The 22,711-nt window shown below is 46.9% G+C and overlaps 1 protein-coding gene across 1 annotated transcript; it reads right to left on the reverse strand.

The window, feature by feature from the left end:
• Nucleotides 1–460: 460 nt before the first annotated feature.
• LOC119454247 (cytochrome P450 3A4-like) lies at nucleotides 461–18,409 on the reverse strand. Its single transcript, XM_037716224.2, has 4 exons — nucleotides 18,200–18,409; nucleotides 16,926–17,115; nucleotides 5,591–5,799; nucleotides 461–1,796 (listed from the first exon to the last, which is right to left on the reverse strand). Exons 1-4 carry the CDS (start codon nucleotides 18,359–18,361, stop codon nucleotides 633–635), a joined length of 1,725 nt encoding a protein of 574 aa, XP_037572152.1. The 5' UTR covers nucleotides 18,362–18,409; the 3' UTR covers nucleotides 461–632.
• Nucleotides 18,410–22,711: the final 4,302 nt, after the last annotated feature.

A 22,711-nucleotide genomic window follows, 5' to 3' on the forward strand; every position in this document is an offset into this window, starting at 1 on the left:
GCTGCTAATGCCCAGGAATTGAGCTTAAATGACGTTACTTCATTAAAGAACACTTGCATTAGGGCAGTATACGGGTGTTCTGTGAACAAAATTTTTCAAGAGTCATTTAAGGGAACAACGTATTCAGCTATCATCGCAGCGTCCCAGCAAGGGGGTTCCCATCTCCTCCAGTAATTCTTTCATGTGACCGAATGGCGCTTTCTTCCGCTAGCGAGCCTGAGAAATCCGGTATGACACAAAAATCAAAAAGTACGTTTTACAATTGCATTTTCAGGCTTCCTATTGTGCGTTTTCTTCTCTCTTTGACAATATTGTGCGAAGGCTATTTCATTACAAAAACCCATATGGTGGAGGGGTAACAATTAGAAAGGCGATGTGAAACTTCTATGCTGTCTCTAAAGTTGGAGGTATTAGTAAACAGGGCAATATGGAGGAAGGGTGTGTTATGTCAGCTTTATTTGGGGCATCTCTACTGAATCAATGGGTAAACAATAGTTCGCCCCATGGGAAGCAGAAAATTAAGACACTTTTCAAAATACATGGTCCGAATGCAAAAGATCACTGCATAATTTCTTACAATATTCAAATATAATTACAAAGGGCATACATTCTGCAGATTACTGCATTCGAGTTCATTTCTGTTTTATTTTGTTCACCCTAAGTTTTATAGCCACTGCTGGATTGAGAATCACATGATCCACCAATACCGGAAGCGGGTCCGGGATGTCTTCAGCGAGAGAAATCTCGAAATTTCTGATTAGTCTATACAGCGCTGTCTTGAGCGTGACCATTCCTAGCCTGTGTGCGACACACATCCTGGGTCCAAGGCCGAAGGGGAAGTAACTACAGGCAGCCCTATCCCGCTGCGTTGCCGAGAAGCGGTCGGGTATGAAGCGGTTTGGTTCAGGCCAGATCTCTGGGTTCCTGTGGACGTGCCACGGTGGGGCTAAAATGCTCGTTCCCGCTGGAATGAATTGGCCCAGGATGGCCGTGTCCTCAATACACTCGCGGATAATGGTTACCGGTATCGCCGGGTACAAGCGCAGCCCCTCTCGAACGACCATATCGAGGCGCTGGAGCTGCATGACGTCGTCTTCGTCGAGCTCGTTCTTTGTACTGTCCTGATGTGACGAGGTCTTTGGAAGATCTGTTCGCTCTGTTTGTTCTACTTCCAATCCTAGGTCCTCTGAATTGTCGCTTGCTCTTGCTGGATTTTCCAAGCTATGCGGGGGTGAAGAGCCGAGAACGTTGTCTTTTGGTTCCGATCGCTTGTATTCGAGTTCTTGATTTCCTTCAAAATTGTTGATGGCACCATCCATTTCAGAGTTTTTATGACCGCGGAGCCATCTATCAATTTCAGCTCGTACTTTTTGCTGCTCTTCCGGGTGCTTGGCGAGGAGGTACAGCAGAAAAGCCAAAGAGGCAGAAGTTGTGTCGAAGCCAGCTAGAAGATGCACTGCGATGTTACATAGCAATGTGTGATCATTAATAAAACGGACGTTATCGCTTGTTGTGGGCAGAATATTTCCAACGCCCTCTTGAGCATCGACAATGACCTGGAGTACATCATCTTTTCGCTCCTTTTCTCCCCTCCTGCGTTTGTTTATAATAATCAGTGTATCGTCCATTACCTTCTGCACTGCTTTGCAGAAAGATGTAAATGGATAGAGGCACTGAAGAATGCTACGTAGGCCGGGATAGGCAAACGCACTCTCAAACAATGCATTGTCCGCTTCCTGGAATATAACTTCGAATGATTTGAGTGCTGGGTCATCACTCTCCGTTTGGTAGTCTACCTGCAACAAAAAAAATATTTTTTGCTGTATTTACGTTCTACAATCAAAGATACTTCCTACAGGAGTGATGTGCTGCCCAGGTGGCGCTGCGATAACGCCTGTTAAAAAGGGCCTCCACGCCGCCCTTATTGGTATCGGGTTGTACAAAACGCAGCGCCCTGCTCGTGAATAGAAAGCGCCGTGGTATATCGAATTGTCTGAGCTGTGCTACGGTAGAAATTCGGAAGCATTTTGTGCGTGAGAGGCTTTGTAGCATTCCCTCCTTCGCGAAGGAAGGAAATTGCTGCGCCGAATGTGTACGCTGAGCACAAGAAGTCCTAGACGCGGTTTCGCTACGCTGCCGCTATTGATTATGCACTCCTCAAGTAACACGATATCAAGCTGCAACGGTGAACGGTTGCAATGCGTGCCTATTCGGCTTACGATGCATCAACTGAGAAACGTGTCCCCTGATAAATGATGTAACCAGCTAACCAAACTAATAAAATAATAAATGTGCGGCTAGCGTTCGCACTGTGACAGTGTGACCGCTTCTGCTACCGACGAGAAGCAGGCTAAGAGAATAGAGAGTAAAATGCCGCAAGTGTTTTGTTTGTGTGTGTCATTTATTTGTTTACAGCATTTTATCCTGTGAGATAATTGAGCACCCATTTTTATTAGGACTTCCTTAACGTTATGATGTAATTAGCTATCTGCACCACCTCAGTCAATTTCTCGTCTCCTGTCCTCTCAGCAGCGTGTTATACAGCAGGCTCTATCGCTCTATGTGGTAGCGCTACCCTGGAAAGCACTGAACGTTCAGCTCGCTGACAACCGGGTGGTCGCAAAGAAATGCTTGACTAGCCTCACGAAGAAATATAAGGTGGTAGTGATCAACTAGAATACAGGTAGTACCTGGAACAAAGGTTCGCAGAGTGACTTACATTCCAATAAATCAACAAGGACGCAAGAAGAGTGTACTACATGACTCATCGTGCTGTATTTAGGCCGGAAAGCCTTACGAGGAGAGTTATAGCCGTAGTTGACGCATCTTCTGCGTGAAGCAGGTTGTATATCTCTGAACGAAGCCCTGGCACCAGGATCACACTTGAGCCCAGACTTATTGAAGGCGTTGCTTAACTTCAATATTAAGCGTACTGAAATAAGTGTAAACGTTAAGAAAGCATTTATGTAAATTTCGATTCAACCGACAGATTGCGATGCCCTCCGATTGTTGTGGTATGAACACCTTCCTACGAACCAAAACACCGACCTACAGAGAGGAACTTGGAAAATGACATGGGAGCCCTTTGGCGCGACAAGCTGTGCCTTCCTCCTCGCAGCCACCGTCTGTTACCAGTTGTCCACGTCCAAAGGATATCGAGAAATAACAATCAGCGCAACCCATCGCCACCTCCTGAATGCTGGTGCACTGGACATTACTGTCGAACGACGGAAATAGCACTTGCTTGTGCGAAGAAGGCAAGTGGCGGAACGCGTGCTTAATAAATGTGCGGCGTGCAACCGTTTCAACAACCGTGCTACTACTGAGCTAGTAGCTGCTCTGCCTCATGAGAAAGTTAGACAAGCGCCAAGCTTGGATATACAGGTGTAGTCTTCACTGGGCAACTGAACACACAGATTCTAGGAAATGGCAGGAAGTCATACATCGCCAATTTCACGTGGGCAGTTACGCGCAACAATACACTTTGAGCTGGTGAGCCAAGTCTACCTCAAACTATGTGATGGTGTACGGAAATTTAATCTCCACCGGAGGAGTCCCTCGAGGCATCTCTTATATCAATACCAAGACATCCTAGCGCACTTATAAGGATTTAAAGAGGCTGTGGAGAACTAAAAAGAAGACATCCAGAGCATAATCACAAGCGACCTGATCTGCTGGAAGCTTGTAGCTGAAGTAGCCGCATGGTGCGATGGATTCTGGGAACGGATGGTTCGGTCTGTGAAAACAACATTAAATCGGGTCTTGGGGAAGAGTTACAGCAACTTCTAAAAGCTCACAATAATACTAATAACGATCCGGGCTGTCATCAACTCTCGACCCTTTATTTACGTCTACAGAGAGGTGAACGAACCCGAAGCTCCAACACCATCTCACTTTCTTGTAGGAAAACGACTGACCACTCTTTCTAACAGCGGTTACGCTCGAGCCGCGGCTCAGCCACCTGTTCAACTCACGCATCACTGGTGCTACGGCCAAAGGATGGCCGACTAGTTCTGGCCTTGGTGGCAAAATGAATATCTCATGAGTCTCCAATCAGCACATTTCACTGTGACATCATAGACGGAGAAATGGTCAAAACTGGAGAACTGGTCAAAGTTATTCAGACCGAGTGAACTGTTCTACCCAATGGAATATGCTAACAAATTACCTTAAGCTGATTCCGGAGGTAGTATAAAGAAACTACCAAATTCAGACTGATTCTTCTCGTCAACTGGCCAGCCCTGTACTACTCAGAACTCACTCCCCAACGGCCATATCTAGAAAGATACGGTTGTTGGCTGGTTTATCTGAAACAAAGTAGCCGGTACTTTCTTGGCGGGCCATTGTTTTCTGAACCTCCGAAAGCGAACGTCCGAGAATACCGCTGCACCGTGGCCATTTGTGAGCGTGGTTTGTTGTCAGTTTCCGATAGTTTCGCAAGACGGAGTGTTTTCATATGGCACTATTATATGCATATATATATATGTATATATATCATCAGCCTATATTTATGTCCACTGCAGGACAAAGGCCTCTCCCTGCGATCTCCGATTACCCCTGCCTTGCGCAAGCTGATTCCAACTTACGCCTGCAAATGTCCTACCTTCATCACCCCACCTAGTTTTCTACTATTCTCGGCTGCGCTTCCCTTCTCTTGGAATCGTCTGTAACTCTAATGGCCCACCGGTTATCCATCCTACGCATTACATGGCCTGCCCAGCTCCATTTCCCCCCCTAATGTCACCTAGAATATCGGGTATTCCCGTTTGCTCTCTGATCCACACAACTCTCTTCCTGTCTCTTAACGTTAGGGCTAACATTTATCGTTCCATCGCTTTTTTGTGGTCCTTCACTTTTTCTCGAGATTTTTTGTTAGCCTCTAAGTTTCTACCCCATATGTTAGCACCGGTATAATGCAATGATTGTACACTTTTCTTCTCAAAGACAGTGTTGAGCTCCCAGTAAGGATTTGGTAATGCCTCCCGTATGCACTCCAACCCAATTTTATTCTTATGTATATTTCCTTCTCATAATCAGGGTCCCCTGTGAGTAATTGATCTAGATAAACGTACGCCTTTGCAGACTCTAGAGGCTGACTGGCGATCCTGAATTCTTGTTGCGTTGCCAGGCTATCGAACATTATGTTTGTCTTCCGCGTATTAATTTTCAACCCCACTCTTAAACTTTCTCGATTATGGCCCTCAATGATTTATTGTAATTCGTCCCCATTGTTGCTGAATACGACAATGGCATCTGCAAGCCGAATGTTGCTGAGATATACGCTGTGTATCCTCACTCCTAAGCCTTCCCAGTGTAAGAGCCTGAATACTTCTAAGGATGTAGCAAATAGCATTGGAGAGATTGCGTCTCCTTGCCTGACCCCTTTCTTTATAGGTAACTTTCTACTTTTCTTGCGGACAACCAAGGTAGCGGTGGAATTCTTGCAGACGTTTGCCAAGATATTCGCGTATGCCTCCTGTACTCCTTGATTACCCAAAGTCTCTATGACTGCTGATATCTCTACTGAATCAAATGCATTTTCATAATCTATATATATATATATATGTATACACCACCGTTCGTGACCCACCTCCCGTCCAAGCACAGTCCTTGTGAGCATCTCCAATACCATGCCACGACTTGCTTCATGGGCGTCGACAATGTCGCCATATCGGCTAGCTTCTTCAAATTTCTGTACTAGGCCTGTCATGCTTCCGTCGATATTACCAAATAGTTTTTTTACTTTTCCAGCGGTGAAACAGGCGTTGAACACTGAGCGTACTTTGCGCCACTTGTGTCCTGCAAGAAGCAGAAGGGCAATCATTGGGGACACAGCAGGCCTGCAGTTGTTGCTGAACGCTGCATTTCAAATTTATCCGTAGAAAGCCTGCTGGGGAGAGATTAGCAAGTACCGAAGCATAAGAGCATTGTTATTTTCTGCCGCGGTAGTCCAGTGACTATAATGGTGAACTGCCCACCTCGAGGTCACGGATGCAATTCCGGCCGCGGCAGCCGCACTTATGGAGACGAAATGTAGAAACGCCGGTGCACTTTGATTTAGAGGCACGTGAGAAAACTACAGGGTGGTCAAATTTATTCCGGCGTCACCGACTACCGCATGATTCATAAACATATTGTGGTTTTGGTACAAATGCCCGGAATTGAACTTTTAGCATCGTCACTTCTCTATGGTAGCGCAAAGTAGAAAAAAATTACACCATCTTCCCGTAGGGGAACCCTGAGTAGTATGCGAAGCAGCCATGGGGTCAACGCAATTCGGCGGCGCTAACGTTTCCTTTCGGCTTCGCGAGCCCGAAGTTCGGGATCGGCCTGTCGCCGCTGCCGTTTCGTGGCAGCGGCTCGAGCCCTCTTCTCCGCGGCGCTGACACTGGCGTTGACGCTGGCGCTGTCCGTGGCACTCATCGCGGCGCTGCGGGAGGAGAATGAGAGGAGCGGAGCGCGCGCGCGCGTCATTATACCGCGAGCTACAGTGCCGCCCCCTAGCGGAGTATGCAGCGCCTACCGTCGCGCCTCTAACCTAATGGCGAATTCCATTGGGAGAACAGGAGCACTCAAAAGCACGCTGAAAGTGCTCGTTCCAGAGGCGACGTGTTTCAGTGGTCGAACAGGAGTGGGAGCGCCGTCATCCAGTGGTAGAACAAGAGCAGTTTCGCTGCGCCGAGAGCAGCTGGGAGCAGTCCGGACTGCTCTCGCTTGAAAAGCGGAGTACGGAGGAAGTCACGTGGCTTAAACCGTCATATCCTCCTCATTTCCTTTTATTTTGCTTCAGCCGGCGCGCGCGGCGGCAATGGCGGCAGCCTAGCGTGGTTTGTGTTTTGACACCGCTGATTTTGACGTCGGTGATACGAGCGAGCTTCGCAGCGATTTAGCGACAGATCCTGGCATTTCTAGTCCGCCTTGCTTCTCGTCGGATGCGCGGGGGACAGCGGCAGCAAAGCGTCTTCGCCTTGCTGAAGTGCTTGAGACGCTCGACGGTGACAGCAATGAAAGCTGCTAGAGCTCAACTTGAGATGATCTTCGCAGGCGGAAACGTTGTGGGATGCGTCGGCGCTGCACAAAATTATGTAGTACGTGGCCGCAAACGGTGACAGCGTTAAGCCCGACTGATTACAAGACGATCAGGCGTATTTTGCCGCTCTCCTGCAGAGAATGGTGGGACGTCGATTGCTTTAGTCACATGGTACATTTCTCCTCACAAGTCCCCCTCCCACCTGCTCTCCGAATGCACGCCGTATTCCAGTGGCGGGTCGAGTGTGCCTGCTCTCACTGCGCTCTCACCCGACTCCGCATTTCGCGGCGCCCTGCTCCTCTTCTCCCAATGGAATTCGCCATAAGCTGCTTCGCATTATCGCGCGCGGAGCCGCAGGTGTTGCCATTCGTTGCGCAATCCGGAGAGGAGAGGAGCGTCGGAGAGGAGAGGAGGAATGCCGAGAGGAGAGGAAATGAGACAAGGAGAGGAGGGGGAGGAGGATGCGCATGCGAAGTGCGGGTGTGGACGCCGCACGACGGATGGATGGAGGGAGGGAGGGAGAGAGTAACATAGCCCCTACCATAGGCTGCTTCGCATCTAAAAAATATTTATGGGATTTTACGTGCTTACGTGATTATGAGGGACGCTGCAGTGGGGGGCTCGGACCATAGGCGTATCTACCAAGGGGGCAGGCGCACTTGCCCCCCCCCCCCCCCCACTGTGAAATGTACGGGGGCAAAGCTTGCCATTTGCCTCCCCCCCCCCCTCCACTTTCGAAAGTGGGCACTTTCGGCTACACATTGGAAAGTCCAACAAAACTACAGCTGAAGCGAAATTTTATTTCTTAATAGAGTAACCTCGTTAATAATGCTCTTCTTTACTACGTATCCCCGGTTTGGGCAGCGAGTATTGTGCCTCCTCGTGACGCGCTATAGCGGGCGACGCGCGAGATTCGCCATACACGCTTGCATTGCGCAGAAGTCCTGGCTCGGGACAGTTCCCGCACTTACAAATTACCGCCTAACCATACTTGAAAAAACAAAACAATCGGCTTGATATATTTAACCTTCGGGCGAAAGGAGAGGTCCGGATAAAGTATTTTAATCAACCTCGTCCAACGATGGGTGTGCCTTACTGCATGAAATGGTTGGATTATAATATGCTGGAGCTATTGAATCTCCGTCCAGTATAATCTCCGTCCGTTGCAGTATAAATATATATCTTATCACCATCAAAAATCTAATCAAACGACTTACATGTGTAACTGCCGAATCTATTTGTGTAATCACGACTTATCGTATATTTTTTTATTTGTTTATTTACTTATTTATTCATTTAATTATTTAGGTGATGTCATGGCATTCCGTTGAAGATGGGTTTGGTCCTCTGTCAACTCGAGGGAGCGGTGGAGATCGGCACCTTGAATGTGACCCAAAGATTCTCCACGAAGTAATGTAACGGAGGAAGGGAGCCAGTTGGAAACTAACATAGTAGTAGCACCCGATTCAACCGTAAGTATAGTAAACGGCAGTCGTAGGCCGCGACGGCGGAGAAGTACCTCCGATGGGGCAAACAGAACAGTTCCGTCAGGGGCGGCCGTACAGGACAGAGGCACAAGGGTCGTCGTTTCAGGGGCAATATCTGTGTCCGCAGCAACGACAAGTTTGTGAGCGTCGGGATGATTATCCACCGAAAGAGAGGTTTGCAATGGCTTAAGGGCCACTTCTGCACGGGAGCAGTCTATGACGGCGCGATGACGTGAAAGGAAGTCCCATCTGAGAATAACGTCGTGGGAGCATGACGGCAGCACGAAAAGCTCGATGACATAAAGTTCACCTTGAATAGCGAGACGTGCGGTGCAAACAGCTGAAGGCGCAATGCACTGTGAGCTGGCAGTGCGGAGCATTAGTCCTGAGAGCGACGTGGTCACTTTTTTGATCTTGCGGCATAGGTTTTCGCAGATAACCGAAACAGCGGCCCCCGTGTCAATAAGCGCTAATTGCGGCGGTTCCTTCAACGTCGACGTCGATAATGTTTTGCGGCGAAATAGATGGAGGCCTTGGGCAGTTCGACGCGCATGCAGCGCTTGCCTCCGGAACTGCAGCGATCAGTTTCCCTCCTCCGTAGGAGGTCGGCGCCGCATGGGTGATAGGGAGCGTCGTCGCGGAGATAGGGACCGGCGGTTAGCATAGGCTGGCTGATCGTCAGGGACGTACCTTGGTGGCGACCGGGCAGACGAAGGAACAGGTCTGCCCACGACGTCAAATGGCGAAGGTGGACATCGGCGACAGGGGCGGGCAACGTGTCCAGCGACACCACAGGCGAAGCAGATGGGCCTATTGTCTGGCGTTCGTCACGCGTCGGGGCGGCGGAGGAACGGAGCCGAAGGTCTCGCGAAGGCGAGCGGCGCAGCATTCGCGGTCGTCGGCCAGGCATGGGTCGGCATCGCAGGTCGAGCATACGGCGCAGGATGTTGAGGGGGCCGAGCCGCGACGGAAGCGTAGGTAAGTGGCGCAGTGACGGGTGGTTGGTGAGTCACAGGCGGGAGGGCCTCAGCAACCTGGGTCCGTATGACGTGTTGAAGGTCCGGAGCCAAAGACTGCGAAGGCTCGTGCATGAGAGGCAGCAATGAAAGCTGACGCGCTACCTCTTCCCGCATAAAGTCCTTGATGGTAGAGAGCAGCGGCTGTTGATCGGCAGAGTGGGAAGCTAGCTGCACGCTCGATAGTGTGTCTGGCGTCATGAGGGCTTGGCGGGCGATCGTGCGCTGCCTACGCAACTCGTCAAAGCTTTGACACCAGGAGACGAGTGCCGCGACCGTGGTGGGATTTCTCGCGAGCAGCATCTGAAAAGCTTCGTCCTCGATGCCCTTCAGTATGTGCTTGATTTTCTCGCCCTCTGTCATGGTAGGGTTGACGCGGTTGCAGAGATTCAGCACATCCTCGATGTAGCCCGTGTAATTCTCCCCTAGATGTTGCGCACGTTCAAGCAAGCGCTGCTCTGCGCGAAGCTTGCGGGCCGTAGGACGACCAAAGACGTCCGAAATGGAAGTCTTAAAAACGGACCAAGTGGGTATGTCGGTCTCGTGGTTGCGATACCACAGTTGCGTGATGTCCGCGAGATAAAACATGACGTGACTCAACTTCGATGAATCGTCCCATTTGTTATTGGCGCTGACCCGTTCGTATGTCGACAACCACTCTACAACATCGGAGTCACCTGAGCCGTTGAACATGGGCGGATCCCGCTCACGGTACACAGAGCTGCAGGTGGCAGGCGCTGCCGAAGGGTCAGTCTGAGTTGAGGTGTCGTTGACCATCATGGGTGCAGGAACCGAAGGGAGCGTCCGGGAGCGGAGTTCCAGGTTGGTGCGGGGGACCCACGCAGCCTCCACCAAATGCAACGTGATTTATTCACGTGTAAACGTCAATGAATGCGAGAAACATCAGGCGAACGTCAAGAAGCGGCGAGGCGACCAGCAATCAAAATCCGGGCAAGCGCAAGCTAGGGGCGCGTGGTTAGCACCAACACTGTGGCTTGCTTGCTGACTGCTTCGTCGTCGTCTTGTCTTCTTCATTAGAATTCGTTTATTCATGATACCTCGAAGGTACCAGAACGAGACATTACATGACGTGTGGGTACGTAGAAAAATGACGGGACAGGTTAGGTGGCGTGACTTGACAGATGGTCTTCAATATCATTTTTGAAACGGGAAATGTCGGTGATGAGGGCGATGTTAGAAGGAAAGATATTCCATTCTCGGGCTGTGTGCAGAAAGAAAGAACGCTGATACGTGGTGGAATGGGCGCGTGGTAGATACACAACATTGGGATGCGTATGGCAGGAGAAACGATGCGCTGGAATCATGATTTGGTTACCTGTGGGCAGCAAATGAAATAACCTACAAAATAAAAAAAGACGAGCACTTTTGCGGCGGGAGGTGAGCGAGAGAAGGCAGAACCGGGATTTTAAGGCTGAGGTACTTGTATTATAGGAGTAGTGAGAAACAATGAACCATTCAAGGGAATTAATCATATTAACCTGGTGGTTGTCATAGATAGCACTGGCATATTCTGGTTTAGAACGGATTAGGATTTTATATGCAAGTTCATTTATTCATGATACCTCAAAGGTTCCCGAACAGGACATTACATGAGGGTCTGCGAGGTGGTATGTTCGTGAAAGTGACCTCGGTCGAACGTGCAGAGCCATTTCAGTGCCAATAGAACAATTAACTGATTTTTTCTCTAAAGACCTGTGTCACTTCTGCTTTCATCGATTTCATTTTCATGCCGTTTCTGAATAAGGGCTACCCTACTACTTGTTTCCCGGCAGCAGCAAGAACAGCAGATATTTTTTATTTTGAAGAAATGAAGACCACCTTATTGTGACGTGTTCCGAAAATTTGGACTGCGGTGGTTGCTTACGTACTCTAAAAGCCGCTACTGAACACTCGCTTTCCCCCAGTTTTTATGCTTTATACACGGCATTTAGTTGTTGATCCCGGTATCCTCAGTAAACTATGCGGGACACGGTGTTAATATTTATTCGAAGTACGAAACAATATCCCGAGTGACGAGCGATAAATGTTTTTTCTGTGTAGGTTCATTGCAAGCCTTTGTAGAAAGTCACATATTCAAGTGTTCCAGGGTGCCATACCGCCGCTTTCCCAGACTCCTAAAACAATTGCATGAGATATGGACTTGAATTTCCATGAAAATAGGGAGAATTTTAAGCGCAGTGCGTTGAGAAAATGTCACTTTTCTGGCTTAAATGCAAGTGTTGCAGATAATTACTAAACCCTTGTTTTCCCATTTGTTCCCGTGCACCATACGGGATGCGTATAGGTTGCTTCTCCGGTGTCCTCGGTGAGATAAACAAGGCATCTTGTTTATATTTGGGGATAATGAAATTTTCGGACGAAGCAAGATGTGTATTGATGAATTACTGTTTCTTTTTATAAGTTTCCAGCAAGAAGTGCTTCAAAGCATTATACGGGAACAAGGTTTAAAACGGTACACTAATATACGGGTAACTTTTCAAAGTAAGCGATGTATTTACAGGAAACCGAAACATTTAGTGTAACTGTTCGGAAATAAAAAGTGCTTCACAAAAAAAATGCGTTGTAATTCACCAAGTTCGCACACCTGTACCGTCTTTTTCTTTTTAGTATTGAGAGTAACTTATGTTGATTGTATTTCGTTCTGTATAACCTCGACAGTACTATTACCTTAACTAGCGATACATTTACGCTGTAGACACCAACTAAAATTTTTAATTAGTAAAATTGACTGCAACAAATGTGCATTTTTTTGTGAGCTGTACTGCTGCTACTAGGTCGGATCAGGGACCTCTGGGCACTCAATGCCATTTGTCCCTGCATCACATATAGGTTTTATAGCTACAAGAAATAAATGCAAATTGCAATAATTTTTCGGGCCTCGATGGTTCGCCATGTACGTGTGCTTAAGAAATAGGTCTATTGTGACAAATAAAAATATCTTACAGATGCACTTCCAGGCTTTTCCCTTACTATACTTGTAATTCAATATATATATATATATATATATATATATATATATATGTGTGTGTGTGTGTGTGTGTGTGTGTGTGTGTGTGTGTGTGTGTGTGTGTGTGTGTGTGTGTGTGTGTGTGTGTGTGTGTGTGTGTGTGTGTGTGTGTGTGTGTGTGTGTGGCGAGAGGGTGAGAGAGTCAGATCTGCGGTTTGCCCCCCCCCACTCGAGAAATAGTTCGTACGCCTCTGGGGGCTCCAGATTAATTTGGGCCACCTGGGGTTGTTTAACGTGCACGTGAGCCTAAGAATACCGGTGTTTTCTGCATTTCGCCGCAAAGTAAAGAAATATGGTAGCTAAGGTAGTGCGAAGTACAGCAATATCGGACCGCAACATAGGTTGACACGTGCACTTTCTCGTTGTTCGGTCTTCCTTTACTTCCTGCTTCGATTCTCCACAGTAAACACGACGTACCAACTAGCGCAATCCACTACCGTTCTATGTCAATTTACAGCTGTGATCGTGTGCTTGTATTTGCGTAGCCTAAGTAACCTTTTAGTCCCTAGAGGCATCCCAACTTCCAGTTTGCCGACTGACGCCAGCGCCACTCCTTTTCCTGGCGGAGATCCGCATGTCAAGTCGCCGACACTGTTGCAAAATTGCTTCTCGCGTTGCCGCTGTTTCGCGATCGTGTAGCCAAGGAGGGCGGTACTGAGGTGACCTGCCACAACAGTGACAAAAAAATGTCACAGTTTCGCCCTAAGCTCGAAGCAATGAATGCGATATCAACACAGTAATGTCATACGAAGTAAGGTGAGCGGCTTTGGTAGCAATATGAATTGTAGTAAACATGAGCTGATTAAGTAAGCGGGTGTGCTGCGGCGTAAGTAGACCGACATGAAGAGAGCCTCGATGAGCACGAGAGGGCGCGTGTGAAACGGTGGTGCTGATGAGAAGCGCTTCCCGTGGGCAGCGCGCGCGAAGGGACACACCTGTAGCGCTGCAGTGCCGATCCGGGCAGCATTGCATGTGTAGCGTGCGTTGAAAAATGTGGCCCGACTATTACTAACTGATTGAACGAGCGTGGTGTGAGCGCGCACAAACAAAGATGAATAGATCACACTGGATGACTACAGACGACTGTCAAAACGCTGGCAGCAAGTGCATACACCGCAGCGGGCGAAGGTACGTGCGGTCTATCGCTTCAACGGAAACTGAGCGGCGAATGCACAGCGCATACAAAGGTCAGAGCCGTGTGGAGACAAGAGACGGTGCGGGCGAGCGACGAGCGCGGTTGTCGGCAGAGTAGAAGTGCGCCTACCCCCCTCCCGTTTCCTTGCTTGCGCGTGGGAGATTGAGTGCGCTCGCTCTCTGTGATAGCGCGAGTCCCCGCACGCTACCGCTCGGGCATACGGCGCGCGGCGAAGATTTTATCTATACGGAACCTCACGGCGACGGCGATGGCAACGCCGACGGCGGAAATCCGGTTGAAGTGTCCATATAATTGCTATCGCCATAAAACACCCAGGGCGCCTGCAGCCGCCGGTCAACTTCTTTAGTTTCCCTGGTAAATGGTATGAAAAGGACCGCAAGCACGCATGGACAACCGCCGTCCGCAGAATCAAGTGAGAAGGCATGCGAAAGTTGGCCATTTTACTCAATGGTCGCTATTATTTGCGACAGCGCTGTTGCTACGCCTTGTACCTCAGTCTTGACAGTTTGCTCGTGGTGACGAAATATCGTAGCATCTCTACTTCGACGTGCTTTGAGTGATGCATTGAGCGCCGGCTGATTTGCACGTGCGACTCACATTGTGCTTTCTCGTGCTTGTTTGACAGCGTACAGTTGATCGGTAGCATTGCTTTGGTAGCAAGTTGGCGAGCAGTTGAGCGTTTAGCAGAGGCGCATGATTCGGTGGCACATTTCTAAAGGAATGCGGACCGTACTGTGTGGCATCTTGGTTCCGTGAGTTGTGTAGCGGGAGGAGAGCAGTGGCGGTATCGCATCGATGCCGGTGTAGTGTTGGGTAAGCATATATATACTCGTCTCGCACCCCCGTGGCATGGGTTCAATTTCCACCCACGAGCCAAATTTACCAAATTTTACTTTCAAATGTATTACCTTACTTTGCTTACAGGAACCTACCTGAGAAACTTAACGTCCGTCCGAGCACTTTTGACGTGTTTTTACTATTTGCACAGTCGTCCATTTTTGTAAATATCATTCGGTCACACTGCCGACTACGATGGATTTTCGCTTAATGGGGCATATATTACTTTCGCATTAGTAAAATGCTATAGCAGTCGAGTTCAGAGTACAAGGTGGGCCGCACACACTATGGGACTGTGTTGCTGGTCTCTTACATGCTGGCGGATTCGACAAATCTTTGGGCTCTATGAGGTATAGGTAATGCAAACTGATTATGTTCTATATCTGCAATCAGTCCTCCACAATTGTTCCAACATTTTTTGGGCTAGCCTCACGTCACCTGTCTGGCACGCGACGTTGCGAAAACCTCGAAAGCTCCTAGCCCATCTGATATGACGTGTACGCATTGATTATGTACGTATAAACGCAACAACAGAAAAGGATTCCTTTCAGGTTTTACGCCTTTCCCACTATTAGCCTTCCGCGATTGGCGAAAATGTTTTCGGGCTGCCTCCACTTCGCCAGTCTGCCATGCGACGTCAAGAAATCGTGAAAACTCACCACATCTAAGTTACGTGTAAGCAATAACGATGGATTAATATACCAAATAAAAGTGAATGCCTTTTGGAATAGTCAGAGGCTGCCCTATTCCGAAATGAATAGAGGATGCCACCCATCGAAAGTTCTGGCACTGGTTACTTGGAGATGCCCGGGAGAACGGATTTTTTTCTAGCTCATTAACATTTTCTTGTGTGGCAGTAAAGCCCTATCGAGCCCTTTGGGCCATCTCTCTGGCAAGTCTTGTTGGCTGAAGATCCGTTTTAGCGAAATTTTTAACCTCCCATTGCCCGACGCCGCGATATTCTACGCGCTGCCGAAAAATAAGGATGGGGAAGCGAGCCAATCGCAGCCGCTCGCACCACCCTTCTCGTCCGGTTATCTACTGTCAATGCACTAGGGAAACTTCTTGGATGTAGATGACAGCGGCACATACCATCATCAATGAGAGTAACGGCTCCATTAAAGGAGGAAGATCGGGGCATCGATGACATCGTAGAAGGAAATCCCATCCAATCCAATCCATGACGTTGGCCTCGCACAGAGATCGACACTGCCAAGCTATGGATTGACGCGGCGCTGCCGGCGTCGCCTGTATGTTAGCGAGGCGGCAGTCATTTACGTTAACTTCAGCTCCCTTCGGACCTTGCCCTTCAACACGACAGCCCGAGGTTCGCAAGGCTGGGATGTTACATCGTTTTATTGGGCGGTTGAAACAGCGCTGCGGGTCACCGCCCAGTGCTTGCGTCGGAGGTTAAGTAAGGTTTACGTCAGGAGATTGGAATACAGAGATATTGCGAATAGTTTTACGCTATAGGACACGAGGCATAGAGACAAATGTGATAGGGAAGCTCATTAGAAACAGTAGGTCTGGTACCAGCTATGATGGCTAGTACCCGACATAATGCAAACAGGGTTTTTGTTTTCGAAAACTAGGTTCACACTTTGAAATCTCGGCTTCTGAGAATAATATTCTGGGCAAAAGGGATTGGCCAATGCAAAGTGCCTCGAGCGGCAAGTCGCGCGGGAATGTTGCGTGTGTTCGCGGGCTTCTTTCATGCTCGGAAAAACACTTTCATGTAGCACGTATTGAGCAGCAGAAAGCTGTATCGGGAGTTTTTCATGTTGCTCTACAATTTTCTCTTTGACATTTTACATCTAATTATATTATTTGAGAAGTTCAATAAGGAATTACGACTAATCATGTCATTAGGCTGAATGCAAGAAATAACCTGATTATCTCCAAGCTACGGCAAACATCGCCTTGCTTCTTTCCCGCTTTGTGGCATTTGCATATTTTTAAATCTTGGTGCATGATAGTTATTAATGACTATGCCTACAGCAAGCTCCCGCAAATAATTTGATGTCTCTGGTGATTTCTAGAACGAAACACCCACAGCGTTTCAATTTAGATGCTTGTGCATAAAATGCTCTTTCTTGTACTTGATCAACACATCGGGATCCAAATTTTTTTAATGCCACGGGATCAATAATATTACGAAGATTACACGCCACCTTAAGGTTATGCTACGCTAAAATAACTCCTGCTAATGCACAGAATGATAACTTCAAGAGGTCAACTACAGCATTACGTTAAAACTCTCGTCGCCAGCGTAAGAGCTATAAATGTGAGTGCGCAACATTGTCAGGGAAACGACGACAAATGAGCGCGAAGAGGCTAATATAATGGCGAGGCTATCTGGAGCAGTACTAACCTCGTAATAAAGGCAATCCACTTTTAAACGGTTCCACTTCGACAGCATACATTGGCCGGTCCTGGAACACCTTGTTAGCCTTGATGAAGCATTCTTTGATGAGCTCAAGATCAGTGATAACCATGAAGGGCATGTCACCAAAATATACACCAAACACCTTGCCATAGTGTCGAATCCACTGTTCCATTACCTGCAGTTGGAAATATCGCTCGCGTCATGAGAGCAACGTACGTTTTATTTGAGCACAAAGTGCGACAATCTAGCATGTAAAGAAATTGCGTCTTTCGAGATACGTTCTAGCCTAAATACTTTGGATCAACCATCAGTGGAATTCGTGGCGCCAGTTTGGCTGTTGAATGCGCAGGATTATTTTGTTAGAAACAGAGAACACGCTGCAGCATATGCGAATCGCAGTAGTCGTTGAGTAAGGAAATTACAACTTCGAGTAAGTAGTAGCGCACTCTATTTCTCCGCTACTCAAATAAATTATTAGGGTGTATATAGGTTATGACCGTGCTATTGGAAGTAAAGGGCCAAGTGACGATCAACAGCGACCGAACATTTTGGTAAGCCGCATACAGGAGCCTATGTTTCGACAAAGAGACGTGACTTCATGAAGGCAACAACTGATTTTCATGGCAGGGCTTAAAGGCCCAGTTTACTTTCTTGAAAGCTCCATTTGCTTGTGCGATAACATTCGAAAAAGTAAACGTCACGTCTTGATGATGCCTGTTCGGAACGCGGTTTCCAAGTAGTTTCTCTAGATAATAATTTCACTTTTGGATGTCTCAGAAAGAGAAATAATCAGGCAACAATAAAGTGAAGCTATTACAAGTTCTGCAATATTTTTCTCCATTAGCCGATCTCATTTGTACAGATATGCACAATTATGAATAGAGATTGCGAGTCGCCAAAAAATGTTCAAGAAAAAGTGGTTAAAGCTTCTATCTCGCTATTGCTATGTCGGGAACTTCACGTTAACTTAGATTTTCTTTCTCAATGAATAATTTCCCCTATTGCTTACTTCGTAATTCTAATCACTCCATAATCACAACAACTAATCTGACATGCGACATTTAAGTATGACGTTAACTTCCCGATAATAACCAGTATTGGTCTATTAATATGGCCCTTAAGTGGTCATGGTGACGGCGCCGTCTGGATAACTTGAGATTTGGGCGCGCCAAGGTGCCTCAGTCATACAAAATTGGCTGCGCACGATGAGAAATAACTCTAGACTCTTTCTAGCCCGCACAAGACATAAAGGGGCTCACCAGAATACGATCTTTCTTCAGTTGTTTCCAGTTTCCCCATAAGAGATCCGGTTTGGGCCCCGGTACACCATGCCTTTCAAATAGGCCATACCGGTGACGTCGCCGTATCACCCAAACGAAAGCGCCGCACGCAGCTAGAAGAAACGCTGCTTCCAGGAGCATCACGCGCGTGGCAACTCTGAACGACTTGACCGGAAGGTGTCGGCAACTTGAGCCTGAAGTATATAGAACAAGTTTAGACTATAATTTTATAACCACAAATCGTGCGCGATCGAGAATACAAGTGAACATCACGAAGCACGTAATGGCAGGTGCGGCGATGTCAAGAGTGTGTGATGCAAGGGTGCTAATATACTCTCAGTATGTACGTATCGAGATTTTAATAAACGTAATGCCTATGAATATACGCGTTGTCATTATGATATCGCAGGCGCCGCGTTTGCCTTCACATTAGGCTTCGCCGGTGTAACAACCATAAACATCGACCGTTAAACCTTAATATAAGCGCAACGTACTAACAGAGAAATTAGTTCGCTTACAACTTTTATGTAAGACCATCGGTATTTGGTTCTAAATATCGCGGTAATTTGCCGCCAATATGTGCTGTGCAATCAGGTCAGTGTTGTGGTATTGGTACTCTGGTAAAGTGCGATACTTCCATATTGATCTCTGTGAATTAGCAAACACTGTCTTTTCGAGATGCAAGCCCTGGCAGAGCATCTAGATGCTTCCTACTATGGGCTACTACAAGGTGCGGTCATGAATGTGCGGTTGTCCGTTACCAGCATTAAGGCCTTCCAAACTTTTTATCCTCCGTAGCTAATGCGCTTTTCAGGCGAGGATGCTAAGTACTTTGTGCCTTTTCGTAAGAGCCACACAGTCACCGGTCTTCCAGCACCATAATAAGTGTAGTTCGTTTGTGACTGCCGTCAAACGCTCATGCTCGTGGAAGGCATCCCCCAACAGCTGAGAGGGGCACGTGCTGAAACAGCAAGTCATGGGTTTATTTATCCCAAAAGTGCGAATATATAAACGTTTAGCAAATAATAAATATGAGCTTAATAAATATTCAGACCGTTACACCACGCAATAAATTTAAATTTAGGTGCCAAGAACTACTTCCTAGAGCGGGTCTCGTCCCAGCGTAGTTTGTAATACCCTGATGTAGAACATTCGGATGATAACTTGGGCAAGTGGGTTCTGCATCTTTATCCAGTAGATGGGTACAGATGCTGACAGGTGTGTTCCACATCTCATAGCTGAAGCTGATGTAATTGGTGGCACGTAGTCACTGTTGTTACATACTTAGAACGGAAACTCTAATGCAGTATCATTTTGCAAGATACTCGCCAGCCTTCATTGTTTGTGTGGATGCAGAATTAGTAGGGCGAATCCAGGAGGCAGAGAGAAAGAGAGGTAAAAGGCAGGTAGGTTAAGGAAGGTTGCGCCCTGTTGGCTACCCTACACATGGGAAATGGGAAAGAAAGCTACGAAGAAAGAAAGGGACATTGTGCCCGTACCCGCAGGTGAAGGTTTACTCACGTATGCAGTCACAAGTGCTCCTCTAAATCAAGAAGTGCATTAGCGCTTTGATAGCTTTGTACCATGCGCTTTGTACATACTGGAGATCTGCGGCCAAGGTCCTAGGATCTCAGCCGCCGAGAGCGGTCTGCTGTGCAAGCGGCTAAATCTAGTATGCAGAGCTTACCGTTGAGAGTGTACGTTTGTCAGTAGCACGGAATGCGCTCTGTAGTTTCATCACATGGGCAAGGAGGGCATGCGACGATGTTGACCATCCCGATGAGGAATGCATAAGCTTTCCTGATTGTGACGCCAAACCAAAGGCGGCACTCGAAAGTTGTTTCATGATGGGAGAGCCCAGGCGGCAGGCAAAGTCGCAAGTCGAAGTCCAGTGAGGCCGAGTGATCAATGGTATCCGGGGGTAGATCATGATCCTAGTGCACCATAGCTCATCACAAAGATTTTATTGCAGTTTGCAACGCCAGGATCGCCCGAGGAAACAATGTAATCTAGGACGTGTGTGGACCGATCTTGATAGCAGTTTGTGGTAGCTGTCCTTGTAAGAATTTCAGTGTGTTTTGTAATAGGGGCCTATTCCAGAAGCTGATAGGCCTATGCTGAAGTTGCGTCGTTGGAAAACAGGTGTTCAGTTAGGTTGCGTTAAGCGGACAACTTTTCCCACTATTGTGAAACAAATTCTGTAAAGCAGGCGTAGGTTCAGAATTGAATATCAGTACGTCCTTACGTTGGAAGTTGAAACCCAGAATGGTTAAACCTGAAGTGCAGCATTTTAATGCCGAGCACAGACATTCTTCAAACAAAAGCTCTCAATCAAAACATTCCTGGTGCGTTTTTAGCAAGGATTAAGAATAGACAATAAGTTGCCCAATAAAATATTGTGCGGAAGATGCGCTGGACAGTGCGATTGGGCAATTTGCAGAGTGACTACAAATGGAAAGTCCTTCCGCCACCCTTCCGGAAAAACAGAAAAATTGAGGCGTGGATTAAAAACAAAGTCTTGACGTGACTACTTGTAGGTTTTTATGATTATTTTCGTATATTTGTAGTACGAAGACAAGTACTCTTGCATCACTACAAGTGCTATTTTGCGTTTGGGGATGTTATTGGTTTTGATAATGTCGGATACTTTCGCGCGATATCACAAAACTTTGGAACTTAATTCATTTCTGGTTATCTTGTTTTTGTATTTTGTTTTTGTTGACATTGATTCTCTGTCTACGCTAGACTACTGTTTCTTTCGGTTCCTATTTCAAGCTCTGTAGAAAGCGTCATATATGTCTTGACAAATCAATTCTACGGAAGCCCGCCAGTGGAATAAGGTTCATGAAGGAAAAAATTGTCATTAACTTGACTGTGGATGACAATGGCTGAATTGCACTTTGATGACTGGCAATTTTTCATTTCACGGTAGTTATCTCTTGCCTTATATTGCAACTGACTGCTCCATTTATGGTAAAGTTCACAATTGCAAGGATGTAGCGGCAACTTCTTTTCTGTAAGAAAAGCCGACCATGTACTATAAGGACTAATTATTGTTGCGACTCAACAGCTTCGTCCTTTGCCACCGCTAAAACGCTGCACAGCCCTCTGGCCTGAGAAGGTAAAGGATGGACAATGGATAGTAAACGGCTACTAAATGGCACCAATAGGGTCATTTCTCGGTGGTCAGGTGTGGGGTGTGCTGGAAGTATGATCATAGAAACTTTCAGGCCATCCTCGGAAAGCGCCTGCGCTCGCGCGTGGTGGTAAAAAATGGGGCGAGGGGGGTACAAATTACGTAGAGGGAGATGTGTAATCAATTAACGAGCACGTTTTTTGCAAGTGGATCACAGTGTCAACTGCTTTGGCAGCAGTAAAGATTCACTTCCCCTAACATATATTTTAATTTAAAGGAGAATTTGGCGTTGTGGAGAAGGCTGCAAAAATAATTTTCCGAAAAATGGTTAATACAAACCGGCCAGCGTGCTTCATTATTTGGGGCAGTTAATCGCCATGTCTTCCTACTCTGTTTGCTGTATTGCAGTATAACATACGCCTCCGTTTAATATGAACGCTTTTAAAGAACTGAAAACACCTTAATCAAACATTTTATAGCACCTGGCTCCACAAATTTCTGTTATAACAGCGCACTCGTGAAACTACCGCTAATAATTGTTGCCTCTCTCTTTTAGTTAAACGTGGCGTAGCTTGCAAATGCGCTTACTTTTCTCAAATTATATTTACTTTTTGTTATTTTATGACTTGGCTCTTGTAGAAAAATTGAGGGAGAGATTACCTCGACTAATCCATTACTGTACACTCAAGGCAATCAATAAATTATAATAGAAAGCTAACATAGAAATGTAAAAAGACAAAGCCGATAAGCACATTAAAGATAAAGATGCCGCAACGGAGCGATCAGTCGACATATTACGCCTGTCCGCACTGCTACCTCAATGTCTTATGCAATTTGTAGTCATTATATGTTGCTGTAAGAGTCTTTCACGTGCTATACCATAGATGGTAGGTCCAAATAGAGCCGTTGAAGTTCATTCGAAACTACACAACATAGATATATCATTTTATACATAGCTGGACAGGATCGCTAATCAAAAACGCTGACCTTACTATGTGTGATCTAAAAAGCAAAAAAAAATTATGTTTGCTTCCTGCTATGGGTGACTCGCTGAATCGGTCCCAATTGATTTTTGCATTGTAAAGGGGCGGTTGGTTTAATATTTCTACTTGTTTTGCTAGTACTCTTCCTTCTGTAATTTGGAATCACAAGGACGTGGTAAATGTCCTCGACTTCATGGCCATTGAAGCACTCAGAAGATAAGCGGCATATTATGTATATCCTGTACAAAAAGCTCTTTGTATGTGCTACTTCTAGTCGAAGCCTGTGAAATATTGTCACGTAGTAGTGACGGTAGAGAAAACAGTCACAAAACTGTGTATGACGAAACTGGTTGTTTATTGGGCGAACCTGTG

Source organism: Dermacentor silvarum, chromosome 5 (genome assembly GCF_013339745.2).
Source record: "Dermacentor silvarum isolate Dsil-2018 chromosome 5, BIME_Dsil_1.4, whole genome shotgun sequence".
In the NCBI taxonomy this organism is placed as follows: domain Eukaryota; kingdom Metazoa; phylum Arthropoda; class Arachnida; order Ixodida; family Ixodidae; genus Dermacentor; species Dermacentor silvarum.

Bases quoted from the DNA above. Each gene is read 5' to 3' on its own strand.
- LOC119454247 (XM_037716224.2), bottom strand. From the start codon at position 18,361: ATGCTCCTGGAAGCAGCGTTTCTTCTAGCTGCGTGCGGCGCTTTCGTT. The intron at 17,116-18,199 runs GTGAGCCCCTTT...TTCCAACTGCAG, and splicing joins TGAAGAAAGATCGTATTCTG to GTAATGGAACAGTGGATTCG. The intron at 1,797-5,590 runs GTGGGTCACGAA...TTTTTGTTGCAG, and splicing joins GGACTGTGCTTGGACGGGAG to GTAGACTACCAAACGGAGAG.